This window comes from Topomyia yanbarensis, chromosome 2 (genome assembly GCF_030247195.1).
Source record: "Topomyia yanbarensis strain Yona2022 chromosome 2, ASM3024719v1, whole genome shotgun sequence".
Classification (NCBI taxonomy): Eukaryota; Metazoa; Arthropoda; class Insecta; order Diptera; family Culicidae; genus Topomyia; species Topomyia yanbarensis.
Genome location: NC_080671.1, coordinates 77,168,590 through 77,192,401, shown reverse-complemented (window position 1 = coordinate 77,192,401; position 23,812 = coordinate 77,168,590). Strand labels below are relative to the sequence as shown.

The 23,812-nt window shown below is 37.0% G+C and overlaps 1 protein-coding gene across 2 annotated transcripts in view; it reads right to left on the bottom strand.

Moving 5' to 3' along the window:
• The window catches only part of LOC131678495 (FK506-binding protein 2), a 108,960-nt gene that overhangs the window by 12,621 nt on the left and 72,527 nt on the right, over positions 1-23,812 (bottom strand). For both annotated transcript variants that reach the window (XM_058958684.1, XM_058958685.1), the window contains exons 3-4: positions 580-668; positions 9-196 (exon numbers count right to left, since the gene is read on the bottom strand). In XM_058958684.1, coding sequence (XP_058814667.1) covers positions 9-196; positions 580-668 — 277 coding nt within the window. The remainder of the gene's footprint in view (positions 1-8; positions 197-579; positions 669-23,812) is intronic.

Genomic DNA, 23,812 nt, shown 5'->3' with positions numbered 1-23,812 from the left:
CCACCTACCTCTTCACGGCTCAGTTGCATATCCTTGTTCTCATCGATTTCTTTGAACACGTTGGTCGTTGGCGGCGAGTCGCCGATGTTGATCAGTTCAACATCAAATACCAGAGTGGCACCACCCGGAATAACATTTCCGGCTCCTCGCTCACCATAGCCCAACTCCGGTGGGATGGTCAGCTTACGTTTCTCTCCTAAAATATAGAAACAATTTAGTTTAAATCTATGTTCCGGCTACACACCAAGTGAAATACAGTACACCTTGGATTGAGCATAACGCACTTTAAAAAAACATTAATATTGCGAAACAACAACAACAGTAAAACATTGTTCGATTGCGATTAAAAGGTTCGTATTCTAAATGGTGTCTTAATTATCAAATTCAAACAAGCATAGTGCTCTAAAATAATAAATTTTGGATAAAAAAATTGAATAATGTTTATATATAATTTATATTTTTATTTGAAAAAAAATTAACCTAGGTTTAATAAAAGTCTATCCCCTTTTCAGATTCAATCCAAGATGACCATTTCATTCTTAGTGTGCAATGTAGCAGAGCATGAAATCGTTTACTTACCGACACACATATCGGTTAAACCCAGGTCCCATCCCTTGATAACCTGTCCTGCTCCTAACTGGAAGGTGAATGGTTGATCACGGTCAAAGCTGAAAATGAGAGGGAAAAATAAAACGTTAATATTATAATTTCAATTTTCACACAATGTTTCATACAAGGGATAAAGCACCAATTGTCGGCTCGCGAAATATATTAACACAATTTTTGTTACCTACTGTACTACAGTACATCTTGTATATTTCAGAAAACATATGGTATGTAATTTTTGTTTATTTATTTCATATTTATAATTTAATTATATCAAAAATACTATGTATACAGTTTTTACAAAACCATAGGAATAATATTAGAAACGATTACCCTTTACACCAAATGGACCTCTCAGACAAAATTCATTGGTCCTGGCCAAGCTCGTTCTTGTGCACGTCGGAAGAACCGTAATTCATTTGCAAATATTGTACAAATGTAATACTTGTATATATAGAAATGTGTGCGAAGTGTTCCAGTTTCAATCGCTTGGACTTTCACGCTCGGCAACCGGTCGGCACCATACGAGCTCTGTGTCTGCAACCGGAGAAGAAGTTTGTCCCAACAGCGGTGGTTCTGTTTGTTTCTCGAATTTAATTTCGCTCCCCGACTAGATGCGTGGTCTTCGTTGCAAGGGAGACGGGGTGGTAAATATGAAAATCCTTGAGTTATTATTTTTTAATTAAAGACAAATATTAACATATGGAATTTCAAGCTCACACCCAATTTAGAATGAGCCGAATAAAAATTTAAATTTTTCACCAATTTCCACTGTTGGCTGAGCACACATTTCCCCGGCACTTAAAACTCTCATCAGTCAGGGTTAACAATCGTGCGCTCGGATGAACAAGAAAAATTGCTTACACTTGTCTTGTATTCCCCGGCGGAGACCAAACAAGCGGTTATGTTGTTGTGGGCTGGGCCGCCATAGGATCTCCTACCGGAAGTGCCGGGGTGTATCATATTCTTCGCAGACGGCGAGGCTTAAGATTTCAGCAATTGTCTTCTCCGACCGAACCGAAATGGGTGCGGAAACATATGCTCGGGATGGTGGGGGAGCCTATGCTGCTCCGGTGTGGACCGCTTGCATGGGTTATTCTTTTCTCACACTCTGGTGGGAACCACCGCCGGTCTTATCCTGTCTCATAGAATAATTTGTTTACTTTATACCCGCTCCGGTGGAGAGCAGCAAGTTCAAGTAGCAGCTTGTAGAACTGGAGACAAATTTATCGCTCGATATGCACTCGTCGTCGGTGTTGGGGAGCCAGCGATGTAACGAGAACAACATCCTCGACGCTGTCTTGTTGGTTGGCTTTGAGTCCCACAAGAGGTGACACAAACCATCGCTCAAGTCCTGAGTGATAGCTCTGAGGCTTAAGTAAGCTCTTGACAAGGTGGAGAGTCGTTTTTCTATTGCCTCCTTTATTTAGTGAGATAATTGCGGGGTTTTAAATATTAATGGGTCGAGCAGGTCATTAGATTGGGATGTCGTGAAAATGAAGAGGCTGATCCTATAGAAAATTGTATGAATATGACAGTTCGGAGAGCTAGTTTACATGGACTTAGAAAAAAATCATTGCACCCCAGTGGAAGATACCGGGTTCGAGTCGCTTCTAAGGGGAGGTTCTCATTCAAAATCTTCAAAAATTTGATTTTTTTCCTTTGCATTTTTTGAAAACTATACAGGGTGCGTCATCTGCATGTATACTATTTCAACATTGAACAACTCTGCCATTTTCCAGCCGATTTTGACAAATAAACACAATTCTGAAACGTTATTTGGTGCCGTTTTAGCTATGAGTCGATTTATACCAAAAGAACGCGCTGAAATCGTAGCGCTTTACATTGAAAACGATCGTTCTATAGTAAAAACTACGCGTGCTTTCGTAAAAAATATGGCAGGCATAAGGCAACTACAAAGAGGACAATCCGTAATTTGGCGAAGAATTTCTTTGAGTACGGGTCTGTAGCAACTCCCCAGATTACTATTCGACAGTGCCTGGGGTACCTCGCCACACCGCTGCCGCTACAATCAAGTTCTTGCAGACAAATTCCTAGAACGCGTTGTCTCAAAAAATGGTGATTTGGAATGGCCTCCTCGTTCTCCGGATTTAACGGTACCAGACTTTTTTCTGTGGGGTGGGGTTACTTGAAAAGTAAAGTTTATTTTAGCAAACCTAAGAACCATGACGAACTCAAAGCTAATATACGAGCTGAAATTGCTACGATTAAGCCCGAAACGCTGTCCAATGTCCTGCAAAATACCCTTAAAAGAGCTGCTTTTTGTGTATCAAATGGGGGTGGTAATTTAATCGACGTTTTATTCTAAATTTGGTTTATAATAAATGGCATAAAATATAAAAAAACTTGTTTACTTGTGAAAATCGGCTGAAAAATGGCGGAGTTGTTCAATGTTGAAAAAGGATACATCCAGCTGGCGCACCCTGTAAGTGTCTACTATATTGTGTTAAACGGGTCCTGGCCGCCATTGGCTCTAGACGTGCCCCAGGTAGAAACCATTGCTGCCGACTGTTATAGGGACCTGGCATCGCAGACTAATCGTGAGTTATCAAACAACCACAGAAAACAGCGAAAAACGAGAATTTTTGGTCAAAGTTGTTAAAGTTGCATTTTAGTCCGCCGTATTGGAATCGCCATTTTTATTTTTTTTTGTTTTGAATTTTGAAATAATGGCTTCAGGTTCGTAATCAGCGATGTCCAAAACACGTAATTCCATGCAATTGTTGCAAAATATTGACATTCTACCACGAATAATTCATCGAACGTGTTCTCAAAACATTAAAACGTTTATCTCAAAAAATTATGTTTCAAAACTGCATACAATCTCATTTGAAAACGGTTCAATTAATAGACTTCATCTGTTGACCTATTGAAAGAAAACCTTTTTCATTGGTGGAACGACCTATAAAATCTACAAATCATTTGCATTCATTATTTTTAGAGAAGCCTTTAAATGCAAAAAGGCTAAACACTCCATCTTAAAGTTTGAGAATGCACCATGACGTCAAATTTGAAGTTTCTACCCATTTTCAGGTCATTCCTCCAACAAATTTAGTTTATTTTACAGCCTTATTATTAGTTTTGCGTTTCAGATCGATCTTGATCCATCTTTTGAATGAGAACCTCCCCTTAAAGTTGTAGCAAAGATCATGAAGTCATCTAGATCAATTATCAGCGAGAAGACAACCCCATGCCGTACCGTGAGAATTGAAGTCTCCTAGATGCCGCTGAGAGTTCCGCAATACCTCGAAATTGCCGGTGTCCAACGAGTTCTGCACTAAGTTGTATCTCTGTTTGAAATATCACATGTTCCTGGAATCACTAGAAACTCCTAATTTGATTTAAAATTTCTAAGGCCTTAGTTGCTTGCTTAGGCTTTGTCTCGAAGCTTTCGCGAGCTGGTATATTGGGCGGCCCACTAAGACAAAAAATTGTTCCTTTACAGGGGATCTGATCTGGGTATAGTTTTTAGGAGTAGTGAAAGGTGTCCCCAAACTACACAGTCGATCCCAACTTTGTTGAGCGGGCATGTAGACGTGGTGGTAACGTCATTTACTTGCTTTAAATAGAATATCACAACACTGAGCTTATCAGGGCGAACTTTTTAATATATCTGTCACGACTAAATATTTCTTCGCCAGTTTAGCGGATTACCATTGCTCAAAAGGATCCATTATGATTCAATCGAATTCAATGTACATATATGCTTTTAAAAGGGAGAGGTGAGTCATTGTAGACGAGTCTTGTTCGACACCCATCTTACCGCTATCTAGGGTAACTGTGCCCTAATTCATCTTAGCACCTCTATTCATCCCACCCATTTGAACACTTTTATTAGAGCAGAGTTTGCTATCTGTATTCAACGCATTAGCTTAAATGGTAGGATGAATAAGGGTGTGTTGACTTTGCAGTTCGCCCAAACGCGAGTATTTTACATTTTCCAGGCCAGATTTATCATTGTATTACTTCTTAGGAACTAAGCAAAGATGTTGAAACCTGTTTAAACGCTATCCAGTGATAGTTAACCGAACTATCAACGAAATTGTGTGACATCCAGGCTAATGAAATGAATAAGGGCTCGTCCTCCCTAGATTTTTTCAGGATTTGATTTGTGCACAGGCCTAAGTTCGGCGTGAAACGAAAAATGAAACAATACGACGGAAGAGTTAGACGTTACGGGAGATATGATAAATTATAAGACAAGTCAGGATATTAAAGCAGAAATGTTGTCAGCTATATTCACTTGATGTATGACTGGATGCTGCCGATTTTCCTAGCAACCTACACAATGAGTGTTTAAAACCTTTAACAGCTATAGATCTGGGACAAAACCAGAATGTCGTGACGGCACTTGAAATGATAATCAGAGGGGGGAAACCGGTTGAGCACCGGAACGTTAAACGAGATCTTTACACGTGTTTTCATTTGCTATATACCCTGTGCGGTTTTTCTGTTGGTTGTGTTCAGCTGAGGCAAAAAACTACTTGTAATTATGTGAAAAAAATCTCTCAGAGGCAGGATTCGAACCTGCAATCCTTAGGACTCCAGCCCAAAGCGCAAACACTTGTGCTATCCCTGAGCTATGATGACGTTCCAGGAAGAACACATCATTATCGCATTGGCGACAGTGATCGTACCGCTGCCTCTAGAGGGAAAGATCACACACAAACGCTGCAGCTACCCAACACATTTGATCTATTTAATTGCCCCGCTGGATACCAAGGCCGGGTTTTTTATTATCGTCTGATGTCTGATTTTAGTTCATTCCCATTGTTCTCCGATAGGCGACGGAGCTAATGAAGACTGTCGATTTCTGGTCCCTTGCCAGTTAACAGAGATTTGATTAAAATGAACCAGCCGTTCAAATAAAACAATTAAATTTTTTTTTGGGTTTGGACGTAAGATAACAAATATCTTATACCTGTTTCCCCGGTGGATACCAGCAAAAAAGTCTTAAACAAGGTAGAGTTCAATTATTGTGCTTATCTCAAATCGTCGAAAAACTCTAAGCTTACTCATATGAGCATATTCCACGCTCTCCTAAACATTCTTCCTTCATATCCTTGCTCTTCCTTGAGTACTATGGCTCATACTTCATGTCTTCAAATCCCTCGCTAATTGAATGTCGTTAAAACACAAAAATGTTCCTTGTTCCCGTCTGTTGGATATCCGTCCCATGTAACTAATGCTGATGTCCTAGAAGCATGCTCACGATTCAAATGATCAACCAATCCTGGTCCAGACGGCATTCCATCAATGGTTTCAAAAAATTGTGCAGCTTACATGGCGTCTCCATTTTCATCTATATCTAAGCACAAGCAAGAAGGATAGCAAGTGTATCGAACTAACGTGGTATCGCAGCTTTAAGTGCAGCATTTAAGCTATTCAAGTTGCTAATTGTGAATTTCATTTCTCGCAGCACCTTACAGTACATCTCCGTTGATCAAAACGGGTTCATTTCTAAGCGCTGAACAAATACCAATCTAGTAAACCCAGGAGATAAAGAAACAGTATCACGGACGCTATCTATTCCGATCTGTCTGCTGCATTTGATTAATTTAACCACGGCATTGCTAAAGCGAAACTTAAGCGTCCTGGTTCCCATGGAAAATTTCTCGACTCGTACCCGGTAGGTCGCGAAATGTCAGTGAAAATAGGCAACACTATCTCTGAAACATTTACCACTCCCTCAGGCGTACCCCAAGGAAGCCACCTTGGGTCTCTCTTATTCCTGATCTACATCAATGACGTTAACCTCTCCTTGAAATGTTTGAAGCTTTCCTACGCGGATGGCTTCAAGCTATACTTCAAAATTTGCAGCCAATGTGATGCCCGGTTTCTGTAACAACAGCTTGATATTTTTGCTAATTGGTGTCAACTAAACAGAATGGTGCTAAATGCATCTAAGTGTCCTAATCACCTTCACTCGTAAACGGAATCCTCTAACATTTAACTATTAGCTGCAAGGGATCAACTTGAGGCGAGAAATATGCATCTTGGTGTCATGCTTGATAGCAAATTTCCCTTCTGTGATCATATTTCATATATCGTTTCCAAGGCATCCTAGCAACTTGGGTTTGTATTTCGAATGATCAAGATATTTAAAAACATTCATTATATTCTATTCTGTTCTAACCCTTACACAGCATCCATGAAAAGCATCCTGGAAAACACTGCGGTGATTCTGTAATGTTTTTCTTGTCAATATTAATATTTGAAGCATATTTTGATATGTCGCAAATATTAAAACGGCCAGGCCTACTGTACAGAGTTGGATTTGAAGATGTTTCAAAATTAGACGGTAATTAAATTATTCATTTAATGAATAATTTAATTAACGAATTGTTTTGAGTCTTGAAGGAGGAAGAAACGAGGACAACCGTACCGACCGTTTCAGTTTGAAGGGGATATAATAAATCGTTGGAAGTGACTGAGCTAAGAAGGTTAATGTCACTCCTTTGATCCTTTGGGATGGGACAGAGGTATTAACACCTTGCCCTGGCTAATAAGTCTAGGTTAATGCGCCTTTACTCGCTCTCGTTATTGACCGGAACCAACTTGCCAAACGTTTATTGGAACAACATTGGAAATTCAGTCTGTTTCTACCCACCAACGACGCTGGTCACGTTCAAAGCAGCTCCCCGTTGCGTTCGGTTCGTGCACGTTAAGCTATAGAAACCTTAAACAAAGAAAGCACCGTTATTGTTGTGAGTATTGTATGCATTTTGTGGGTCGAGATGTCCCAGCCTGTGTACGATGAGTTCACCTCGAGGCGCTGTTTCACAGCGTGGACATGTGGATTTCGCCCGCCCTTGCGGGAAGTGGAACGTTTGCTACAGGAGAAAATGTGTATCGGCAGATATGATGTTAGACTCGTTCAATTGCATCATGTTCGCAATGTGGTATTGGTGCAGTTCGGTACTCGTGTTTCACTAGATCAATTTGTCTACAGCAACAATATGTGTCATTTCATTGAACATGATAATGTTAAGGTCAAGGTCCCAGTTTATATGGAGGACAATGCAGTTAACGTTAAACTACACGATTTGTCTCCTGGTACACCTGATAGCGCAATTCGCAGATTCATGTCGCAATATGGCGAAGTGGTATCCATTAAAGATGACGTTTGAAGAAATTTCTTCCCCGGCATTTCCAACGGCGTTCGAGTGGTTAGAATGCGACTAAAACGCCCTATAGCATCATTTGTGACCCTGCAACTTGGCACCCTCTATGCACAGACCACATTGTGCACATATGACCAACAAACTGCCACGTGTCAGTTCTGTGAAAAATCAGCGCATTATGGACAACCGTGCGTGGAAACCCTTACGAAAAAAAATCACTTACAACCAACAAAACCATCTCGACTTCAACGCCAAAAACTAAAGCACAAACAAATGTCCAACAAGTAGTGACGGTTAGACAACAAACGAATATAGACTCAACACCATCAACAGCAACAAACATCACCACCAAACAAAATACAGACAACAAGGAGGAAAGCTTCACGACCATAACCAGCAAAACGAAGAAGTGCAACAAAGCTATTGACCGCAACCTTCAAGACAACAGCAGCGATGAAACTATGGACGAAAGCGACGATCAAGGCATCAGATTGAATGACCCCCAGGCGTTGTCTGGCGACGTCGACAATGCTCCACCGCCCAATAAAAGAATCTTCGCGCGCAAAAGTAAATTGCGTGCGAAGGATTTAAAGGAAACACATTAAAATATGATTTTTAATATTTATTTTACTGTAAATATATAAAAAAAAAGACCCACGGTTCCTTTAAGCTCACGCAACGAGCCGTGTCAAATAAACGAATTTAAATAAAAACATTGGAAATTACATGATGAGCCACATCGTGCAATCTAAATTGATTCCTGCATGCTGATCAATACTGACACCGGCCACGTCCGAGTGCACATTTTCTGGGAAAGGAAGAAATGTTAGTCCGATTACTTGATCGATTTAATTGATTTAACAAAATCGATTTGGTGAAATAGATTTTTCTTGCAAAATTTCCATTGAAAAACGCGATTTTTTCCACAATCGATCCTTTTACCTCGAAAAATCGATTTTGTGCCTCAATGTTTCACAACATCGATCTTTTTGATTCTTTCGAATCAAAAAGATCGGTGTAGCAAAATCGATTTTATTTTTCAAAATGCCCATCACTAGTGACCACACGATTCATATGACAAGTTCTTACACCAAAGATTCAGCGTCGGTATCATTCACAAGGTTTGCCATTCCGCAAACATCGGTTTTCTGTGACGTCGCTGAAATAGTTGAAACGGTTTTCCGAAAGACATAACACTGAAATATTGTTGTTTGATAAGAAAACTAAGTGCCTAGTGCTTGAATAAAAAATGCATGAAACGATCTCACCGATATCCAGAAAGCCAAGCTCGTTCAACATTCTGCGCTGCAAAATGCATCTGATACCACCTGTGTTGGAACATGTTTTCATTCTGGAGCTCGTTCGGCAGTACCAATAGTTTACCACTCTCACTCATAGCTGCACGCGCACTTCCTACCTGACTTTGCACCACCTAGGAAATTCAGTGATAAAACTGGATATGGAACCAACCCTTCAATCATCTTCAGAACAAACACAACTCTATAAAATATGTCTAACACACAGTTGAAAGCGAGAGAACTTAAAATCTTGACGGGAGCAAAAACTTTTTGCGTACACCGTCGATGGTTGCTACGACCCCTTCTCGTAGTTTTCATCATTTCAAGATATTTAAAAGCATTCATTGCCTAAAAACTTTGAGTATTCGCCAGTTGTCTAGTCACCTTGTTTATCAAAACGGAATGCAGCGGGTTGAGGCAGTGCAACGGAAATTCGTTCACTTTGCTTTTCGCCATCTGCCATGGAGAGACCCAATAAATCTTGCAAGTTACGAGCACCGTTGTAACCTAATTGATCTTGAACTGCTTAATGCTTGCTTTTGTACAATATTGACTGTCCCAGCCTTTTCAGTCAACTGAACATAAACATTAGAACTCTTAGAACAAATAATATTTTTCTCATTAGTTATGAAATTTGCGTTTCGACTTCGTCCCATTAGAATCCGACACTAACTTAGTGACAAGGCTAAGCAAGTGCCGAATTGACACTTGCTCCAAAAACGAGAACAAGTTTGTGATTTTGAGCAAACCCCTAGCCCTGTGTGATGTCTAGCAAGAAAAGGAGTTCAATTTAAAGCTGACTAGGACGTGTCATAATCGTGCATGGAAAATTTTCCATAGAAAAAAATCATCAATTTTTAACTTTTATGCATATCTTTGCGTTCACATGGTCTATAAACAATCGGTGAATTGCATGTTGAAGGAAATGGGTCAGGGAATCTAGAAAAAATTGTTATTTTTGATTACAGTGTTGCCAAATATGCTTTATTTCCAGTTGAAAACTAAAACTGTGTTTTTCTCACAACTCGTGTGATTTTCTTTTGAAAATGTTTATGCCATTGTGTTCCTCAGACATTTTCACACATAAAAACATCTAAAACTTCAATATAACTTGAACAAATCCCTAGATACAGTGATTTGATGCAAAAAACTCACAATTTCTCATCATGTTTCTCGCTATATCTAACTAACCAAGTAGAATTTCAAAATTCTGAAAACGCCACTTTGTAGAGATTTTTCAAACAAGTAATGTGGCATATCTAACTCAGTTTACCCCAAAATGGCGTTTGTCATAAGATAGCACAACAGCGACGAAATAATGTGTTCGACGAGCTAATGTCAAGTATTACCAGAATATTCAATCGATGTCACATGTTTTATGATTTTAACTTGTCTCGTGTTTCTCTTAAACTCCTTTACAGTGACATTTTGGCTCATAATCTTATGAATGCATTGTTACCTTTTTGTTATTTTAATGTAGTCAGATTGTTAAGTTTAAGTGTTTAATTAGTATGTAGCTATAAGAAATATTCTGTATCATTTGGATTATGTTATATCTGTTGGTGCGAAAAGACGAGAAGGTTTAGCGTCTACTTGAGAAAGAGCCAATGTTTGTTCAGCGTAAATGCGCTTTTCCCTGCTTCAAATAAATAATTAGCCCTGAAATGACCCAGGATCGTAGCCAGGGGTTTGTTTCGGGAGGAGCTTGAATATTATTGCATAAAAGTATTAATACTGATGACGTTCCCCTTAAATTTTTTCTTGTCAATATTACTGCTACAACATATAGTGTGTGACACAATCATTAAAGCGACCAGGGCAACTGCATAGCGTACAACATTAAGATGATTCAAAATTATGCGGCAATCAAAGTATTCATTTAATGAATGATTTAATCATCGAATTATTTTGAACTTTGAATAAGGAAGAAAAGTGGACAACCGTATCGACCGTTTCAATTTGATGAGGGTTTTGATTAATCGTGGGGAGTGACTTGGCTAAGAGGGTTAATGTCATTGCTTTGGTCCTAAGTTTCGGTAATGGAGCAGAGGTTATAAGCCTTGTCCTGGCTAATGAGCCAACGTTATAGCGCCTTTACTCTCTTTCAAATATTTTTCACAGTCCAAGTCTTAAGGGATTGTAAAGAGAGTTTTTTTTAGTGAGATTTTCTGACAACTGAGTTGACGTACGATCCTAATTCTTTTTTTAATTAGGGTGATGAGCTTATTTTTCCCATGTTTATATTATCACCCTACCCATTTGAAGCCGATGGTTAGAACAGCATCTGCCATCTTTGTTCAACTCATTGAGTCAAACGGTAGTGCAACAATAGGGGCACTCGATTCGAGTTTTCGTTGCGCTCAAAAACGAGAATTTCACCGTTTTAAGGGTATTTGTGTTATTATCTTGGTTCTTAACAACGAAGCAGAGCTGTTAATGCCAATTTGTACGCATTCCATTGATTGTAGGCTGAGTAATTAATGAATTAAGGGCGTACCCTGTTTAGTATAGTTCCTGCAAAGCTACGATGGGACCCTTAAAAGGATTCTTTTCCGCTGGGTACTCGCCGTAGCTTCTTGTCAAATTTTGTGTTTTGTCGGTCTCGTATTGTTTTTTTTTGTTCTCAGCGTTTCCGCGATTCGTAACTTTGTTTTGTTGTGCTGACCTTTTTTTGTACGCTGAGAACTGATGTGTCCACTACCAGGGGGCTCCGTTTGTGAGCTTTTTGGTGTGGGGGTAAGAGGCGGGCTATTTAAAAAAAAATAAAAAAAAATAAAAAAAAAATAGGTACATTAACCTACTTCAGTTTTCTTTGCAATTTAATTAAGCAAATATATACGCATGAACAGCTTTTACAATTTTGGGATTTTGTGTGTGTATATGTGAGTGTCAACCTTCTAAATCCCACTGGCTGGTAGTGGTATTATGAAAAAAAGTTTTCTGCATATGGTCCAATCACCCATGTAAACAACTTAATCTCGGGATTTAGTAGGTGTTAGCTCTGCTGATTTTCCAATGATCCATTTTAGAATGACATCAGAGACCTAGCGATACATTCCGAGGCCATTTTAACGTCGGCCAACCCCGCTCAGATATAATACGTATCATTATTATACCAGTATTGTAATCAAGCTTTTACTTCCTTGACACGATTGCGTGTGCAAGGAATTGACGCATGTTTAGTTCATCATAATTTTATTTGCTTGGATTTAACATATAAATTTGTTTGGTATCTCAACTTGTTACCTTGGATAACTATTAACAATTAAATGTAATAAATATAAATGGGAAGACGACATTACGGAACATATAGGAAATAGAAAGATGAACCAGGGACAATGTAGGATAGCAATGCAAAAATGAAAAATGACTTGTCCGGATTCCCGATCAGAAAGAAATAACAAAATTATTACAGAATGAGTTAGACAATTATAATCACTTCCACCGTTTACGATGCACCTTTTGGGATTTTGAATCAAAATTATCATTCGGTCAAGCAAACTTTTCGCAGGATACTACCAAAGCATCATTTTTGCAGACGTGGCCCATGATTGTTTAAATGAGTATTAACGACGCTGAGTCTCTCTTGATAAAGACTCGCCATCTCTATCGTTTGTTTACCATTTATCTGCCAGTGTCATTCCAATCGAGCAAAGATCTTGGAATCTTAAATTTCGTGACGTCAACTGAAGAAAACATGTCAATTTTGCGCGTTAATATCTCCCGAACGAACAAATATATTAAAGCGAAAAAATATTAACATTTTCAAAATAAAATTCTCAAAATAACCTTAAGCATTTATGATGGAAACTTTTTCTGAATCACGTGCCAAGATTCAGTATGATTTAAACCGTTTATATGATAACCCCTCCTTAAACTGTTTTGTTGCTTTCTCGATAACACTCTTTTTATTATTTCCGGATAATGTTGTATCACACTGCACAAAGCCCTTGGCGCGGGACGTCTCAAGTCGTTGATTACAAAACAAAAACAACAAACAGCCATCAAGCTATTTTTTTACCTACAGCACTCCAGGCCAAGTGGTTTGATGCAGTGAACCTGCAGATGCTTACACCTAGTACAAGCGAATAACGAACTTTCACTTTTGTACCCGAAGGAGCTGCCATATACCCTATACCTATATTGCAGTTTTGCGTGCGAAACCAGTAATGATCTCAATATTACGACGATCGATTGCATCACCATATACACCTTCGGTGATTCCCTGGGAAAAGTGTGTTGCGATCTCAGCTGTTGGCCCGCCATGTCTCGAAGCAATCCGGTTCAGATACTGGGTTAAGACTGTTGATTCATGGCGATTGTGTTCCCGGTCTGATGAAATATTCACCGTTTTTTTTGGTTTTCGGTGAGATATTCGATGATCTTTCATGTGCTGGTTTATTCAAATATTCAGTTCCAAAGCAGTCAACAGTAATTCTCACGATTTCATCTTCCTACATTTTAAAGGAAATCATCAAATTTTAAAATACCAACTGCAGTTAACCCCAGGCTCTAGCCCCATTCAGTTGCAACATTTATTACATCGTCTAAACTGCCCAGTTCCGAGAGCGGTTCCTATAGAAAGTATACTCCTTGAAAAGCATTGCAATTTATAGCGACTACGTGCATGCACAATTTTATTTTCCACAACATCACAAGTCGTCCTCCAGTGCCTCTCCTTGGACACAGTGTACGATCTGATCCAACATTGCTCCGAGGAGGGCATTTTTCCGGATTTTTAAGCTGCCATCAAGTGAAACAAAATAAATCGAAAGTGCTACGATTGGCAGTGCGGCATAACACTGTACCTTCCGCGCCATTGGCACCTGCCGTTTAGTTGCTCCGGTAGCCAGTGAAGCGAAAAACTGAGTTTTACATGCCCTGCCCAGTTTGTTGCGGAAGAAACCCTACGGGACAGTCAAAAGTGTGAAAGGATTGAAGATGTAAAAAATCGAATACCGCACATACTCTGCGGCGACGGAACCAATCGGAAGCCTATTATTTATTAATGTACAACGACCTTCCCCTGGAGCCTTGCTTGGGGCGCTGCCTGGTGTGGAAATGGGAGCCACGTTGAAGAGTAATTCACACTGTCGTGTGAACCATGCATTCAGGACAGTCAAATGGTTACCCGTTGATCGAAATAAACAAAATAAACATACTCTCTTATGTATGTAGCTGCATTTGGGTGTTTAGATCCACGGTGAAGAAATAGAATGGTTGGTACATTGCTCGTTTTAGAGTGGGTTTCTTGCTTGCGAAGGCAATCATGTCGGTTGAGTCCGCGGAACGTGATATCAATAAAATCGTAGTGAAGCTGGTAAGTATAGGGTGAGAATAAATTAAGCATCCGAGCCTGCAAAAGGTAAATATCCGTAGCTCTAATCAATCACAATGAATCATGACACCACGTGTTTTTTCCTCTTTCACATCTTCCAGCTCGGTAGAAAATAAATGACAACTATTTTGTATACATAGAAAAATGTTCCCACCTTATATTCTACACCGTAACCACCGAATAGCGAATTGCTGAGTGTGGCAAGAAAAAATATGGCACCGCAGTGCCTTCTCAGCGTGCTTTAGTTGAGATGTTTATTTAGATACCGACTGGCACATTTTACTATGCAGTGCTACTAGAAAGAGTTTGTTTTCGGTTTGTTCCAGATGCGCTGCCGTAAACCTTGTTTAAATTATATGTAGCTCCTACAGTTTTCAAGGTAGGTACGTTAAAAAATTAGACAAGCTATAAAGTAGCTTAGAATTGAAAACTGATTCAGTTGGAACGACTACGGAGTTAATTTGTGTTTCTTGAACTAATCGATGCTTGATATAAAACCAATCATAATTGTAATAAAGAAAATATTCCGCCGGTCTAGAAATTTAGAAAGACATCTTTGAAACGAATACCGTTAGCTACTATTTGTGGATAAAGTGGAATTAGTAGGTTAATTAAGCCAGAGTCTACGTTGAAATGAATCAAAGCTTTTGAACCTATGTGAATTCCTCTGCCTTAACTTCTGAAAATTAATCCCCTTTATTTAATTGCGTATGCAGCCTTATTCAGCATTCTGATGAATCGTTTTGACGTAGGACTACGTCTTTGTTTTCGATATGGGGGTGCACTTTGCAAATTCTGCAAAAATAGTATGTAACGAAAAGTGGTCCAATTTCAAGCGAATATAATTCAGCCATCTCATGATAAATTTTGTTTAAACTTATTGCACATATCGCCCCAAAATACTTCTAAGAATAGATTCCAATTGATAAACCCAAAGATTTTTGAAATTATGGCATTGAAAATTTAAATAATGTACAACCTAGTCAAAATATCGCGTATTTACACACAGAAGATAGCGCTTCCCAAGTCCGGCACGACAGATTTGTGTACATAGCGCGCTACGCTTCCGTGAATGACGTCATCGTCGACTATTTAAAGAACGGATTTGGCCGGACAAGCTCAGTTGCCTGTTGAACGGCAGACGAAGCAGTCACTGCGCTGTGTGTTTTCACAGTCAGTGTAGCTAAGTTAGATGTCCGTTACACTGGGTGTGGAGATACGCTACCCAGTCCAACATGCGATTGAGCTTGTCCGTTCAAACACTATGCTTTCTTTTGTATTGTGCTCGTTTCCAGCACAGTTTTCTGTTACAATCTCGAACACAATGATTCGTACACAAAATCGCTTGTACATTCGAGCTCCATTTGCAAACACGGTTACCATAGTGTCGTGGTACTAGTTGTCTCTTTCGCTCTACCCATCATCATCAGCGTTGACTCGTTTTGCTTTGTGCGCTTGGGTTCAATGTTTGAGGCGAATGTGTAGGTAGGTATATCTAATTTGTTACTAAATTTTTGGCGGTTGCATGCGCAACCTGCATTATAGCAATATGTGCTTTCGTTGCCCAAAGACGAAAACTTTCTTAGCAACATGTTTACGCGGATCGATGGAAAATACAACGAAAGTTCAGTATTTACGTTCGATTGATTCATTTCCACTTCACGTGATTCATTTCCACTCAGCCCATTCTATTTTGATTTTGCTAATAGGTACAAAAAATTCTACATGCTACAAAGCCTATTTATATGAATACACTGCCACTCGAAAAACCGTTTCAGAAACGCATCTAAGTCCACATATAAAATTGTTTTAGATTCTTGTATATTCATAGTTTCGATATATGCTTAAGACCACTGCATTCGCTTCATTTGTATGCGTACTTCAAGAAAGTTACAATAACGGCAACATATAACTAAAGCTTGGTCTATACATGAAATGTGGTTATATGGTCTAAAATCTGATTTTTCTTCACCGGTCCGGGTTTATTACCACACACAATCGAAAAGTTTCTACAATTTTTGAAAGCAGATCTTGTGCTGTAAAAGTTTAGTTCCAGAAAATAGTTCGGTCACGGTTTTCTGTCTTTTTTCTTCTCAAAGAAGTTTAATTGGATTCGATCACTTACTACAAATGAAATGACCTGATCACCAAGAAGGTTTGGCTCAATATGCAACATTCGATGTTGTTTGGTTGTGCTTAAACTATGCTTACGAAATATATTTGATTTTTTATTACATAGGGTTGCTCCTTGTAGTTTTTTTTTCGCACGAATGTGTCGTCGTTATATATTTTCAGTGGGGGGTTGTCGTATAAGTTGGGACAGCTCGATATTTTAGTTCCTATGCAGTGTTGCCATCTGTTATTTTTAGCACAGACTAGACTCGGTCGTAGCTTACTTTTTATGCCAAGTTGAAGTTATAGTTCATTCTTGTCACAGTTGCACTAAGCAGTGTCAAAAAACGAGCGAAATTGCAACGTAAATAATTTTAAAGTGTCAAGAAGTAACTGAAATGTTATTATCGATAAGGGGTTTGCGTTTCCTTCATTGGTTTTTTTTTCTTCGAATAATAGGTTGGGACAAACCTGTCGTACAGGTTGGGACATCATGCACTTACGCCTGCGTACAAGATTGCGTACAAGTTTTACATGTAAAAACTGTGAGTAAGATTAACTTTGTCAAATGAAAGTAAATATGTCTTTTAGTTACTTATTCTTAATATAAAATACCAAATAAACAAATCAATATCAACCAAAAAATAAATATAAAGCATTAAAGTTAAAATTGCCTTTAATTATTTGAATTGTTTGAAGTGTCCCAACCTATACGACACAACTTTTTTTAGCAATTTTGTCATCATGCAGAAAATTGATCCTTAGTCTTATTTAAACTTGCAAGTCAACATCTTCCATTCGCAGACATTAAGCCATATAATATATCTATAAAATGGTATACAGCAAGCTAAAAAATATTGCCATCGAAACAAGATATCAGCTTCTAAATAAACCCAACCTTGACTACATTCCCTTACTCCTAGTCCATGAATTAATTCCCCTTGTGAATGTGTCAAATTTCTTTTGTTTCGCTTGGTTTTTTATTTGCTCTGTTCAATACTTACTATAGGGATCATTAATTTGGAAAAATTGTGTTAGCTTTTCAAATGGATTGATGCTGGGTGTTCTTACGAGTACACTCATATTATTTATAAACTTTAATTATTCCTTTCAGATTTTTAATTTAAAAAAGACTAAATTAAATTCAGCCAGCAAACTGACAGTTGTCCTACTAAATAACGTATTAGCAATTTATTCTCGTTCGCCTTATTGTTAACCGGGACGGCACCCCACACAGCGTGATCTGGTACTTTTGCAATCCGCTAGCAGCCATGCAATCCCAAGTTTCATCTGCAAACTATGGTAAATCTGATGAGGTAACCTATAGAGTCGTGCAAGTCGCATGGATTTTGATGTGTTATTGTACTAAAAGGATACAAACTAAAAAATGTTTTTTTTTCAAAAGTTTCGGGCTTAGAAATAGAAAAAGGATCGAAAAACTCACAGTACTAATCTGCATCAGAAAATTCTGTAACCCACACACCCCTAAAGATACCTATTGTTAATAAATAACAAACTGTATTCTTAATCCTCCAATAGGTCCACTATCCTCCCAGCTCTCAGTTTTATTCAATTTCAACTAAATCTTTTTGTATATCGAACTGTAACATCAAATTGCGTAGTGGATTATAAACAAAATGTCGTATAAACTAGCTTTGCGTAAATCTGTCGCCAACCGGTTTGGTTGACTCAGTACAAAAGAAAGAGTTCAAAGAAAAGCCAATCTCGCATGCAACTATTTTCAATGTTTTGAAGAATTGTAGTGATGGCAAAAAGCTGTAAAATAAATTGAAATGTGGTAGCCCACCTCAACTAAGCGTAAAACAACGAGATCAACACACACACATGGGCACTAATACATGGTGTTTCAAGCTCAACTTTTGTCTGTTTTCTTCTGTTCTGTTGTTCTTCTGTTTTCTGTCTGTTGAAAAAAAATCACAAATTTATCATAAACGTAAGCGAGAACCAAAATATACTGCAAAACGACTCGAAAAATACTAATTTGTTGCCGTACACTTCACCATGAACACTAGGGCATCGCAAAAAATTTTTTTTTTTTTGAATTCTCAAAGGCCCCCCTCTCATATTGAGACAAATGTCAAAGTAAGCTCAGATGCCAAATTTCACATCATTTGGACAATTTTAGACCCCCGCCCACTTCGCTTGAAATTTTTGAAATTGGTAATATGGTTAAATATGGAGGAAAAATATATTAAATGCTATAAGTTTTGAGGTAGCAATCAGAAAATTAATATTTATACCTCTTTTTAAAGTAAATAACCTTAGTGTTTGAAGGAAGATATTCCTGTTTCTAGACAGATATTGGAAAGTGGGGTACTGGGTCATTTTGGCCCCAAAATCCCCTATTTTTAATAATTTTTCTGCTCCGTGATGCAAATCGTACATATTTTGGAGTTTTTCTAATATGAAAAAATCTCAGAAATCGAACGGAACCTTTTTGATTTTTAACTGAATACGGGAAGTTGGTGTTATAGGGCCTTTTGTCATTAATATTAAATTTTATTATTTTCTCGTGCATATATCTCTATTATTCTTCAATCAATTCTCATAAAATGTACCTTGTTAAACGTGAAAAATCCTTAGAAACACAATACAAATAGATTCGTTATCGGTAAAATTCAGAAACATCAAATTATCTGATATATAGTCTCGATTTCACATTTTTATAATAAAATTGCACATATTAACTCCATTTAACAACATAATAAGAATTTTGTTTATTTACTACTTTTAGTGTAAAATACGCTTGAGGATCGCATGAGAAGTTTCCATCCTGGAAAAATAGGGGAAGTTAAGGTATTAGGACATTTAACAAAAAAGTGATTTGTAGAGTTAATGTCCAAAATTTTTTTGTTTCTGAATTTTACCGCTTACGAAATCATTTTTGTTGTATTTATAAGAATTTATAAGCTACATTTCATGAAAATTTATTGAAGAATAATAGAGATATATGCACGAGAAAATTATAAAATTTAATATTAATGACCAAAGGCCCTATAACCCCAACTTCCCGTATTCGGACAAAGGTCAAAAAGGTTCCGTTCGATTTCTGAGATTTGTTCACATTAGAAAAACTCCAAAATATGTATGATTTGCATCACAAAGCAGAAAAATCATGACAAATAGGGGATATTGGAGCCAAAATGACCCAGTACCCCACTTTCATCTATTTTTCTAGAAAGAGGAATATCTCCCTCCAAAGACTTAGGTCATTTCCTTTAAAAAGAGGTGTAAATTGTAATTTTCTGATTGCTATTTCAAAAATTATAGCATTTAGTATATTTTTCCTCTATATTTTCCCATAGTACCAGGTACCAGTTTCAAAAAATTCATGCGAAGTGGGCGGGAGTCTAAAATTGTCCAAATGATCTGAAATTTGGCATCTAAGCTTACTTTGACATTTGTCACAATATGGGAAGGGGGGGGGCTCTTTGAGAATTAAAAAAAAAATTTTTTTTTGCAATGCCCTAGTCTTCAACTAACTAAACTTCGAGTGACTCGATTCGAAACGTTTTGAAGTCGTTTCGACTAAATTGCGGCATTACGTATCGCACTCGACCAAGCAATCGAGCTTGTTAGCTTGCGGTACTAGATTTCAACTGCCTGTTCGAGCGCAAACTGTCAAATAAGAGTATACACTGAGAAAAAATATTTTTAATTCTGCTACGAATAAGTTTCATAAAACCAACTTTGGTAAAATATAGGAATCGTTTTAATTTATTTAGTTTTTAGTTGATTGTTATTGAAATATATATGGATAAGTTTCGCAAATATAACAATTTTTTCTAGTACACAATAGTGGTGAGCACTTTAAATAAAATCGAAGTTGTCATCGATACAAAAACATCGATACAAAAAGATCCGATGCAATATAGAAATACGATTGTTTTTCCTTTTATGTACGAAAAATAAATTCACCCTTTCCAAAAATATTTATACTATATAAAACAATTGATAAAAGAACGAATCATTTCGTTTCATTTACGAAAAATAGTTTAGACATCGATGATAACTTTTATACACCGTACGGGCCAATTACAAATAAAATTTTAGTTCATTCCAAATTTTTTTCTTGCATTCTTTAGCTAAAATATTTGACAGATATTTTTGTTACAGCTGAGTATCATATTTACTTCAAGGTATGAGCTTTCAACTTTTGAAATTAAAAAAATTGAATATTTTTCAATCGCTAATAGCTCGAAAAGTTTTGTTGATGAAAAAATATTAAATTTAAAAAGTTGCATTTTTGCAGGAGCTTGCCGGAAAAATTGAGATTTTTTTAAAAGTTGTATCAATTTTTTGCTTATTTTTTCTTCAAATAATAGAAATCATTTTAAAAATATTGTGTAAAAATTTTGCAGTGGATCTCAAAATGTTGCGAGATATTTTAATTATAGCATTAAAAAGGGCAATTTTACATTAAACGCTATGTTATGGGCCAGCTTTAATTGAAATATCTCGTAAAATAATAAGGTTCTCAATATAATTATAATATTATGTTTTCATGGAATCAAAAACTTGTTTTTTGCTGATTTCATAACATAAATAACAAAAAACTATATCAGATTTTTATTGGTGAGCTCATTCGAAAACGCACTTTTTATTATTAATACATTTTTCCGTACACCTAAGAGTTTCCGAGTTATCAGTGGTTGAAAATTCATAAAATTCAAAAACTTATAATTAAAAATCTATCGTATTCAGCCAAAACAAAAAATGGATGTCAATTATTTTGTGCTAAGAATGCAAGAAAAATTTTTGGTAGGAATTAAAATTGTGGTTGTAAATTTGACGTGGAATAACCCGTACATTAAATTGGTACTCAACTTTTCGTTCATCAAGATGCCATTTTTCCAGTTCGTCAATTAGACGAAACGAACTATTTAAAATGCACGAAAATGCTTCGTTACAGAAAACGAGTAATGATTTTATTCATCGTACGATAATTTTAATTCGAATTTTTTTCAGTGTAAACAAAATTGCAGTTTGTTTTGTTTTTTTCCGATGAGCGTCAAATTCACAGAATAAAAATAGTGATAGTGGTAAATAAATTGACCCAAACATGTTCATAATTTGTTCACGTCACTCACCCTCACCACCTTTTTTCAATGCTTGGGCAATATTTTAGTTTGATATAACTGTATTCTTGAACTTCTTACCACAAAATTTTAACATATCTCGCTGTTTAAGTTGAAGCACCGAAACATCGTAATGCCTAGCTGGTAGTGTTTCTTGTTCGGACCTCAGTCGCATGATGGAATTTATTATCTGCAGAAACCGCTTTTATCAAATCTTTTGGAAAAAAACTGCCACTGCCCTTGCTCTCTTTTGGAAAATAACTGCAAACTGCCCTTTTCAATAAAAATAGCTCATTTTGCATTAAAATTTTGGTTTTCAGGGTTTTTTCAGGAAACTGATAGCGTCCAAAAGCAACATTTTTTTAGCAATTGATGACGCAAAAATTTAACAACTAGTTCGTTAAAATAGCCATTTTTAGTTGAAATAGTCAAGATAAAAATTCGTTTTCGTGTTTGCGGGGTTTTCCGTGTACTTGCTAGTTAATTATTTTGTTATAGTTAACAACTAGAGATAGGGAGAACGCAATCAAAATGAAGTGTTTCCGGAAATTGTAGAAGGTATAATTTTCAATCGGTTGATGCATTCAAATTTGTTAGTAATTCAATTTGATTCAAAGTTCCTTGCTATGTAAGATAATATTCTGTATTTTGATGCATTTAATACGAATGAAGATATAACACCTAATTCTGTATAAAACGTACATTATGGAATTGAATTCAAGGCTATATTGTGAAATTGAAAACAATTGAGGTATAGTCGGGAACAAATGCATCAATTAGAATATAAAATTGTTTAAATCACCACTTTGAAATCAAGAATGATTGTGATTCTATACATCTATCAAATAGCGATTAGATAAGTCAAGGTGTCTTCACTTTGCTCCATCGATTTGTTTTAACATTTTTTTATTATTACTTGGTGTAAGATAATTTATTATCAATATTTAGTAATACTTTTTCCAAAAAAAAGTATGTTCCTAATGGTGAAAATAGATATAATATAAAGTAGCTCAAAGTACGTGGGAACTTTTTACACCTTTTGGTAATTTTATATCCTCTAAGTATTCCGATTGTTAACCAATTTAAAGAATGACATGAAATAAAAACACAAATCATGATCTCGAACGACAGTCGACAGCAATAAATGCATTCGACTCGAGTCGCTTTCGAGTTCGATTGTTATGGTTCCATAATGCCAACACTTCTCGATAATTTAGTACTTCTTCGAGCGAACTCGAACGAAAATTTACTTTCGAGCTCGGTTCGAAATACATAATGCGAAACAAGGTCGAGTCGATAGAATTTTGATCGAATCGAGATGCGTAATGCCACCCCCGGTTTTGGGAAATGCCACTAAATGGGGTACAAAATTAAAATGAAATCAATATTTCTGACCAGTAATACATTTGTAACACGCAACGTTACTGTTACAGCAGATACTGTTCCTGTTATATTTGCGAGTCATTATTTTGAAAAACTATTAAAAGAAAAACAATAAAAATCAGCAAAAATCAGAATGATTTTTTTTTCTACTTCAAAATTAAATTAAATTAGGGGCAGTACACAAATGACTTAGCTTTTTTCTGACGATTTTTGACCCCTTCCTCCCCCCTCGTAGCATTTGGTCACACATTTCTAACTTCCCCCTTGTAAATGACGTAGCATTTCCCTAACGCAACGCGACCGGGAGATGAAAAAAATTACATATGTTCTTCAATTCTTTTAAATACATGTCCTTACAAAATGTTTGACGACTTTTATCAACATTTTCATTATAACAGCAAATTGCCTACAAAGCAAGCCCATTTAATGACAAATATAGTGTGGAAGAGACAAATATAGAGCATGTAGAGAAGCTCCAATCCTGCAGCTACCAACGATTTTAGGAAGCATAAGCTCAACTAAATTACTAAATTTTCTTTGATTGAATCCGAAAGAAAATTTAATTCAGCTACCAAAATAATTTACTAGTTAGCAATATTAGCTTACTAATGTGGCAATTTAAATCCGCATGAAAAATCTTTCTTTTTCTTTGCGAGCCTGCCAACAGTAAATTTTACAAAATGAAAAACCGCGTGAAAAGCAACTAGGGAATGGAGGAACATTAAATTGTTCTCTCTAATTAATGGGTTTTGATGCCCATCAAAAAATTTAAACTTTATGCTACGTCGCACAACTTCTGACCCTACCCTCCCCCTCGTCACACCTCGTCAC